General features: G+C 41.9%; 1 protein-coding gene across 1 annotated transcript in view; it reads right to left on the bottom strand.

Annotated features, from left to right (window-relative positions):
- C18H18orf63 (chromosome 18 C18orf63 homolog) overlaps window positions 1-4,066 on the bottom strand; it is a 50,250-nt gene extending 46,184 nt beyond the window's left edge. Inside the window, exons 1-3 of the mRNA XM_026783379.1 lie at window positions 3,933-4,066; window positions 2,323-2,401; window positions 896-952 (exon numbers count right to left, since the gene is read on the bottom strand). Of these exons, the coding sequence (XP_026639180.1) occupies window positions 896-952; window positions 2,323-2,401; window positions 3,933-4,066 (270 nt within the window). The remainder of the gene's footprint in view (window positions 1-895; window positions 953-2,322; window positions 2,402-3,932) is intronic.
- Between the last annotated feature and the right edge of the window lie 5,194 nt (window positions 4,067-9,260).

Consider the following 9,260-nt stretch of genomic DNA (forward strand, 5'->3'; position numbering starts at 1 on the left):
GTGGCAGCGCCATCCCCACAGGCTGGAGCTGAGGCTAGGGAGAAGAAAGCCTGAGAGTGCAGACTGACTCCCTCCCTCCCTCCCCACCTAAGTGACATTGGTGAACTACTTTTCTCAGCTTAAGCCCTTCTCACCACAATGTGCTTAACCCTCTGAAGCCAGGGCGCACTGCCCCAACACCCATGCCCACTTTCTGCCTTTTAAGAAGCTCACCATTAGTGGAATACAGTCTACAATTTTGTTTCTCTTACATATTAGCTATATAATTGTGGCAATAGTTCCATCTCTTGGGATTTTGTTGTTTTTCTATGTCAAAATGGAATAAATCCCTCTCTCTTTGTGTCCTTATATAAATTTTTGAGAAAAAAATCTTGAAGTCTTTTCACATGTTTAACAACAACTTGTGAGAAAGAGACTCCAAATTTTGTTTGCTGGTTAAGTTTTGGCTATCTATTTATCTTTGACAACTCTACACAAACTAGGGTCATCTGGAAAGAGGGAACCTCAGCTGAGAAAGTGCCTTCATCAGATTGGCAAGTCTGCGGGTCATTTTTAAATTAATGATTGTTGCTGGAATGAGGGCAGCCCAGTGTGGGTGCTGCCACCTCTTGGCAGGTGGTCCTGGTTATGTAAAAACGCGAATTAAGTAAGCCATGTTATAGACAGGTGAGCTCCTCTATGGTCATGTCTGTTCTTCAGTTCCTGCCACTCCGTTCCTGTCTGGAACGTCTGCCCTGGCTGCCTGTGCAGATGCACTGTGATGTGGAAGGACGAGCCCGATAAACACTTCTCTCCCTAAGTTGCTCTTTAGTTATGGTGTCTATCACAGCAACGGAAAGCACACCAGGACACTGAGGAAAGAAACAGACTATATTTTATTATTTTAAGCACATACCTTAGCTCCATATTTTTCAACACAGGCATGAAGTCTCCCAGATTTGAAAAACGGTATCTGTAACAGAAAGTCCTTTGTAAAAAGGACTAAACATAGATCTTTAACAAAACACTGTTATACATAAATATTTTAAGTAAAATACAACAAAGGGCACAGATTTGGGCTATCGTTCTATATTTCTATTCTATATCCATTTGAAGAAAGAGACTATGAAAACCACTTTTTCCTTGACATAGGATCTGTGACAGGTTCACTGCCAAGGTGAAGTTGCCTGGTATTGACATATTCTCCAAGCCATGTAAAAGAAAAGGCAAATACATCTCATATAAGTACTTAACAACTTTCAAATATACAAGACATACTTAGATGTGGATGTGGAAAATGAACTAAATAGAAATTTAAATTTAAAAGGCTTCCACCAACTAATGAAAGAAATGTAAGTACTAAAAGAATAGCAGACATTATATGCTAAATGGGCATGGTATCACACTGACATCTAAATACATACATCTATGCCAATAGGTTACGCAGCTCTCAGTACCCTCCAGAGAAGTGTCTTTATGCCAACGGTGATTAATACAGAGACCCTCGGCTGGTCTGTGTGCAGAGAATGAATGGCTAGGAGCTGCTCAGCCCGAAATGGGACAACTATATCATACTGCCTGCCCCTCGGGCTCATGGGACATCATGGAGGAAGGGACAGACAGAACAACCGTAAGAGCCAGAGGTCAGGGAGGACCGGTGTGAAATAGTTTCTTCCATAGCTGACACTCAAATTCCCAGCAACTGTGGTAGCCTGCAAGAAATCCAGACAATCAACATTCCCACACGGGTGAGGGAGGGGCACCCAAGGTCCCACAACAAGCTGGAAAGTTATTGAGAGCTGATGGTTGCTAGGGAAGGGGTGTGATTATTGTCAGGGTGACCACTGTGGTGGATGGCTCTACCACCACGCACGTCTGCTCTGATTATAGAGTCCGAAGATAATTTTTTTTAAGAAAGAGTACATGAAGTTGGGAGGAGGAAGAGGTGTGTATGGAAGGATTTGGAGGGGGGGAAGGTGTGATGGAAATAAAGGGTATAAATATATGATATTCTCAAAGAATAATAAAAATGTTGATTTACTGAGATGAGAAATTTAAGTATAACTAAAATGTTGATCAAAAGCATTGAAGCCCATGCTATCTTATCTATTGTACCATAACATGTTCTGTCCATTAGTGGTCTTTGTTTCAGCACTTATATAAGATAAAGCTAAATATTAATTTAGAATCACAAGATAGATTTAGATGTCACACATATCAAGTTAATGGGACATTCACTCAAACTGAAATAGGAGTGGTCAGTCCCCATAAACAATCTTTCATTTCTGCTACCATACTTATTATTATTTATTAATATTGCTTCTAGGAATCAGTGATACTAACCGACATCACTACCCAGATTTGGCTTAATATTCCAGGCACAGGTGCTGTAAGGACATCTTCATGCAGCAGTAGCAGCTGCCTGTGGAGAAGGAACACATTATTTTCAAACTGAACTTGTCTACTGTCTATACTTGTATATTACTGAAATATTTAGAAACTTCATCTAGCCTTTCACTTTTCTACCTATTTTGTTATTTTTCAAAGAGGTCAGAGATAACTTGTATTAAGTATGACTAAATTACACCCAAACGGGAAGGCTACATATTTTCTGATATACTTGGGGATTTAAGATGGGATAGCACTCCAAGACTGTCCTCCCCACTTCTGTCCTTAAGATTTTGTTTTGTTTTGCAGCCATCTCACTATATAGTTCGGGATGCCTCTAATTTGAGATTCTTGCTCCTCAGCATTCAGACTGCTGGGATTATGTAAACTCAGTATTACATTCAGCTTTCTGCTAGCAATCTTACAGGCTTTATTCTCCTCTGAGATAGTTATTTAAACACATAAGTTTGTCTTGAGCCCTTTGGGTACCTCAAACAGTTAAAGGCATGATACAGTGAGTCCTTAACAATCAGATTTCAGTTGAGCTGTTCCTTAAAGATTATCTTGAGTCAGGAGTTGTAAGATAATTCTTATAGAAACATGTAGACAGAAGTTCCTGTCCCTGGCCCCACAGCTGTTAAATCCCAAGGAAACACACAGAGACTTATATTAATTATAAACTCTTTGGCCTATTATCTCAGGCTTATTTTTAACTAGCTCTTATAATTTAAATTAACCCATAATTCGTATCTATGTTTAGCCATGTGGCTTGGAACCTTTTCTCACTGAGGCATTCTCATTGCTTCGGGGGCATCTGGTTGATAACTCACTCTCCACCTTTCTTCTTCCCAGAATTCTCCTAGTCTGGTGGCCCCACCTATACTTCCTGCCTGGCTACTGGCCAAGCAGTGTTTTTTAAACCAATACGAGTGACACATCTTTACAGTGTACAAGAGCATTATCCCACAGCAGAAATATTCTCCGTTGTCATGTTTTGACATAGAAATTTAGAAATTATGTTAATCTTTTTGTATCTTTAACATAGAAATTTAGAAATTATGTTAATCTTTTTGTATCTTTAAGTGCCTTGTAAAGAGTATATAGCAAATATATATTACTTAGTATATTTGGGGGGAGTCTGATTTAGTTCAAAAACTAAGTCTTATAAAGAATTAAAATTTATTTTTTTATTTTATGTGCGTTGGTGTTTTGCCTGCATACATGTCTGTGTGAGACAGTTGTGAGCTTCCCTGTGGGTGCTGGGAATTGAACTCAGGTCCTCTGGAAGAGCACCCAGGGCTTTCAACCACACCGAACCATCTCTGCAGCCTTGAAAATTCAAAATTTTTTAAAGCTCACAAGAGGTCACAAATCTAAAAACTTAACAGTGAGATATTTACCTCAAGCATTTTAACTCCCTTTTAAAATGTAATCTAATATACCTGGATTCATTGCTTTCAAAATAGAGATACAGATTTAGTAGATGTTTTGAAGGAAACCCCCCTAAAGTAGCTATAATAGGATTTGTAATGTCCAAAGGCTTGGAGAGAAGGCACATGGTTTACCTGCACATCTTGATCTGTGTACTCCTGATCTCTGTTTCTGCCACCCTGCTACTCAATGCTATCTGGACAGCACAGACTTTGTGGAAGTCTGGAAGCAGGATAAAGAACAGGGATGGCTGCCTCTTCTCATTCATACTTTCGTGCTGACTGTGTTTCAGCAAGCAGGTCCGTCACAGACACACAGCTGTAGAAAAACACACATCAACAGTTTAACCATAAGGTTTCAGTACTAACTCAGCAGATTGTATTTGATGTCATGTTAGAATAAGAAAATAAAAATGAATTAGTAAACTTTAGACAAAAAGTAAAAAAAAAAATCACCATTTCAGCTTCATGGTCTTCTAAATCACTTGTCTTTAGACAGGTTTTATTAAAATATTGTTCACCAATGATTATCCAGTTAGAATAAGTTCAATATTTTTATTTACTATATTCATAGAGCTACACACCTATTACTGGAATAGATTAGAAAGAACACTTTTATTGCCTCTCCCAAGATTCTAAATCTTCAGTTCTACAACACAAATTGAATGGCTAATTTCTGTACTAATAGCTCTAATTTATTAAATGCCTAAGTCTTTTCTATACTTGCTATATGCCTACCATATTGTGTTTAATAATTTCATTCTACAGATCTTGGCTATCCTTAAAGTTTTATTTTAAAAAAAATGAAATCTTTTCTCTCAAATAATTTTTTTTAAAAAAGAAAAGGTTAGCCAAAACATGTCACTGTGTAACCATTAAGTAGATTTCGTTTCCACAAAATGACTTGGCTTTAAAGCTTGTACTTTGGGGCACATTTTAAAACTGCTAGTTCACAGGCAACCTTTGAAGTGTGTGTTGGGCATTACAGAAGACTGGAACCTCAGTGCAGAGCTGGCTAGGGAAAGTCATGTACACCAGTGGGAGGTGACTTGGACTCTAGAACGTCAGACTTTACACAAACATACCTTTTCTCTTTAAAGAGAAACCACCAGCCCTGGAATCTGAAGTGTGGGTGGACTTTAGTCTGGTCACATCAACCAAATGCCTTTGGTTGTCGTTTGAGGAATGCTGGCCCTGAACTTTGGCTTGAACAAATCTAACGTACTTAAACCACAGTATTTGAAATTTTCTTCAGTAAGATTTCAGTCCTGGGTTCACTTATGCTTCCCATAAGTGAGTTCACAATAAGTTTCCTCCCCTCCTTTATTCTCCACTTTCTCAGTGACAGCAAGACAGTGAAGCCCTTAAAAACAAATTTAAGGTACCTCTAGGCATTTCTAATGCTCTAAAAATCGAAGCAGATGACATCGTTTTAACAGAATTCTTTTCCTGGCCCTTGAGCTATCCCAGTGCAAAACCAGCACGGGTTGTTTAACTCTGGGGTCTTGAGTGTAGTTCTTAAAGCAGCGCCCCAGTTTTCTCAGGGCGATCATGAAGGTCTCGCTCGACCGGCGATTCTGACCTCCTCCTTCATCTCTCTTTCCTTGCTTCCTAATGATGTGGCGCCTCTGAGAAGACCTTCCAGGAAGGCCAGGCTGGCATCAAAGCCGCCTGCAGCCGGTCCTCTCTTACCTCAGTCTGTCTGTCAGCCTCCGTGCTCTCCTCAGCCTCCGTGCTCACCTCAGCCTCCTCCGTGCTCACCTCAGCCTCCTCCGTGCTCACTTCAGCCTCCTCCGTGCTCTCCTCAGTTGGTCCTCGCAGTCCCAGGAGCAATTAGGATGCTTAAGCCCCGTGTTCCCGTCAGAACGTGCTCTCCTCACACCTAGCTCCTGTCAAGTCCCGCGCTCGAACTCCCATCAGGCCCCGCGCTCTGGGCTCCTGGGAACTCCCATGCTGCCTTGCGCTCCTAGTTCTTCCCCGCTCCTGTCACATTGCTGGCTCCCATCAGCCCCCTGATCGCTGCAGGGTCCGCACTGGGGTCTGACCCCAGTAGGCCTCGCCCTCCACTCAGCCCAGCAGCCCCCAGCCCACATCCCTGCCGCCCAGCAGGAGGCTCCCGTCAAGTCTCCCACGGGGTCCGGAGCTCCCAGAGGCCTGTGCTTCCCAGTGCCACCTTATGACCCCTGGCAGCTGCTCCCGCGCAGCCTTTGTTCCCCGTGTGCCCTCCGCCGACAGATGCCACGGTGCCTAGGGAGCCGATTTCAGCGTGGCCTTCTGTGTCATATGCCCGGAGGGGTCTGTCCCACCATGCAATACATGCAGTGCCTTCTGTCACCGCCCCAGCATGGCCCATGGGATTTCCTGAGAAAACGAGAGTTTGCTTAGCACCTCGCAGGTCACCCAACCGCCCAAGTGCAAGTGGTTCCCCAGGCTGTGTGCAAAGGCTGTGCGAAGCCGCAGGCCACCCTGCTGGCTGGGATGTGTGAGCCGCAGTCTGGTGACAGGAACAGTTTCTGCTCAGATTCTGGTTGCTCTCTAAGCAACTGTGGTGATGAGGCTCCACCGCTGTGATACGCTCCTCGCTCCTCGGACTCATTTGACAGGTAGTTATTAAGCACACGCCACACTTAGGTGTTTGCTAGGCGTTTGGCGATGGAGCATTAAACAGCATTTTCTACCACCATAGCAGGACTTACTCTGAGCAGGAAAAGTTACTGATCCCGAAGTGAACTCATTCTTGTCAGACCCACAGAAAAGGAGAGTTGAGAAGTCATAAGAGTCGTTGCCTGTCTGCAATCAGTTCTTTCGCAAGATTCCAACGAGCGTTCTCCTTGCAGATACTCAGGTTCCTGTGTCAAAGTTCACCTATAATATTCTTCAAAACTGCAGCAGTTCAGACACGATGTGCTTATTAGACCCTTTGTCCAGCAACAGATGCTCCACCAGCGAGCTCAACCTAACTGCTGGTTAAGGCCTCCCACGCTAGTGAATTTTGTGTACCAGTAGCTCACCTGGAGTACTTCCATTTTTCCATCAGATAATCCTTTTCCTCGAGCCTCTTAAATAGGTCATAGTGTGCCATAACTCTGAATGGAAAAAAAAATGCGCCTCAGAAGACTTTAGTCTTCTGTGCCTGGCCCTGTTTTAAAATAAGTGATTGTTTTCTAAGCAAAGACAAGCAGTTTATTGGTGATGGCTTTGATTCTGAGGATTGCCTAGACAATTCCCTAACTCCTGGCCCGAGAGGCACCGTCACCTCTGCGTCCTGGGAATGTCAAGGACCCTGAATGGTTTGCACAGTTATGTTTAGTATCTGGAATTCTCACAGACACAGAAACCCAAGAAATTAAAAGTACACAAATATTACAAATGCCTTCTGACTTCCACAACTGGGACATTGTAATACCATCGAGAATATCAATTCTACGTCTAACCTTGTGCAAAAATATATATACTTTAAGAAGTATTTGCTCTCTATCTTCTCTGTCTCTGTCTCTGTCTTTCTGCCTGTCTCTCTCTTGCTTTCCTTATCAAATAAACTTTTCTGCAAAAAGACTCCAATTTAGATATGAACGGAGGAAAGCTACATTCTATTTGTGTCTTTTGAATATCATGTTAATACAGAACAGCTTTTCCTTTCCAGAAATATCTGTCTCTGTCTCTTGTGCATATTTAGTTAAATCTAAACAGTTGTGCATCTACTTAAGAATAAAGCATCTTTCTGGGGTCTGATTATAGAGGTTGCCATGACTTCAAGAGAAGGCTCTGCTGGAGGTCATAGGTCATTCAGCAGTCCTAAGGTTTCAAAAAAAAAGGTGTATTATGGTTCCCTTGTCAGTTTTTACTAAATCTCAATCATTTGATTTTACCAATAAAGACTTGGGAGTCAGATGCTGGGGTGAAAGAAAGCTTGCTAGCTCAGAGAGGCAGAGATCTCACCCAGCTGACTTCCTCCTAAGGCCCTGTATTATAATATTTCCCATCATTGATACGGGAAAGATTTTCCCCTTTAATATTACTTAATTGCTTCCTTGAGAACCTTCCAGGTGTCTTATCAAATCTGATGGCTTCTCAGTTTGTCCACAGCTGGCATGATTGCTCAGTCTGTGTGGTTGTGCCATGTGCTGGAACACCAAATATTGTTTTCAGCAAACTCTCAAACGTTTGATTTTACCAATAAAGACTTGGAAGCCAGATGCTGGGGTGAAAGCCTGCTAGCTCAGAGGGGGAGAGAAATCACCCATCCGACCTTTCTCCTCCACTAATGACCCAGAAAAAGACCTGTCTTCTAACACTGTCTCAAACAAGACTCTTCCAACTCAATGTCCTTCCCCCTTCTATGTCCTGCCCTCCTGACTCCCTCTTACTTTCTATGGTTTTCTTCTTGTTCATTTCCTGTCAACTGGCTGCTTGCTCTGTCTCTTGACCTTTAGTTAACTTCATTTAATTCTGTTTATAATAAACAGAAATCTCTGGGATTAAAGGTGTGTGCTGGAGCTGAGCCACACTACAAGTATAAACAGTTTTTTTTTTCAAGTAAATAATGAAATCTCAGGGTTGAAAGTGTGATCAAATATTCTGCAACATTCACTAAATGCATCTATTTGAAGAAAGGAAAAGTCGGAAGTCAATAACTAAAGGGGGATAAAATAAGAAGAAAGTTATATAAAGATGCTTTTTTAAACCAAATGATTGAGATTTTGCTAAAAACAATATTAAACACCACAAATAAATGAGATTTATCCTATAAGCACAATGCTAGTTCAATATTTAAAACTCATTGTCGAGAGACATTTCTGTCCCGCCTGCTCTCTCAGCCGTTCAATCCCAAAGAAACACACAGATGCCTACATTAGTTGTAAAGTGATTGGCCTATTAGCTCAGGATTCTTATTAACTCTTACACCCTACATTAACCCATAATTCTTGTCTATGTCAGTCACGTGGCTTGGTATCTTTTATCAGCGAGGCATTCTCATCTTGCTTCCTCTGCATCTGGGTGATGACAGCAGACTGAGACTTTCCTCTTCCCAGAATTCTCCTCTTCTGATCACCACACCTATTCTTTGTGCCTGGCTACTGGTCAATCAGCATTTTATTAGACCAATACAAGTGACAAATCTTTACAGGGTACAAGACCATTGACCTTCAGCAACTCAATGCACTCTATCATTGGAAAAGGCTAAAGAGGGGAAACCATAGGACCATTTCTACAGATATAAACAAGATTAAAGCTCTATATCCCTTGTGATAGGATCTGTCAGAAAGCTGGTGGACACCAAAAAGCAATTCAATTACTAAGGGACAGCCACAGAAATAACCAATCACCTACAGTAATCATTCTTAATTGTCCACTCCATGGGATTTGGAGTCACCCCGGAAGGAAGCTTCTGACAATGTCTGTGTGGGTTTCTCTGGACTAGTCTAATTGAAGTAGGAAGACCCACCTGTTCCATGGCTTTGG

The sequence above is a fragment of the Microtus ochrogaster genome, chromosome 18, assembly GCF_000317375.1.
Source record: "Microtus ochrogaster isolate Prairie Vole_2 chromosome 18, MicOch1.0, whole genome shotgun sequence".
NCBI lineage: Eukaryota > Metazoa > Chordata > Mammalia > Rodentia > Cricetidae > Microtus > Microtus ochrogaster.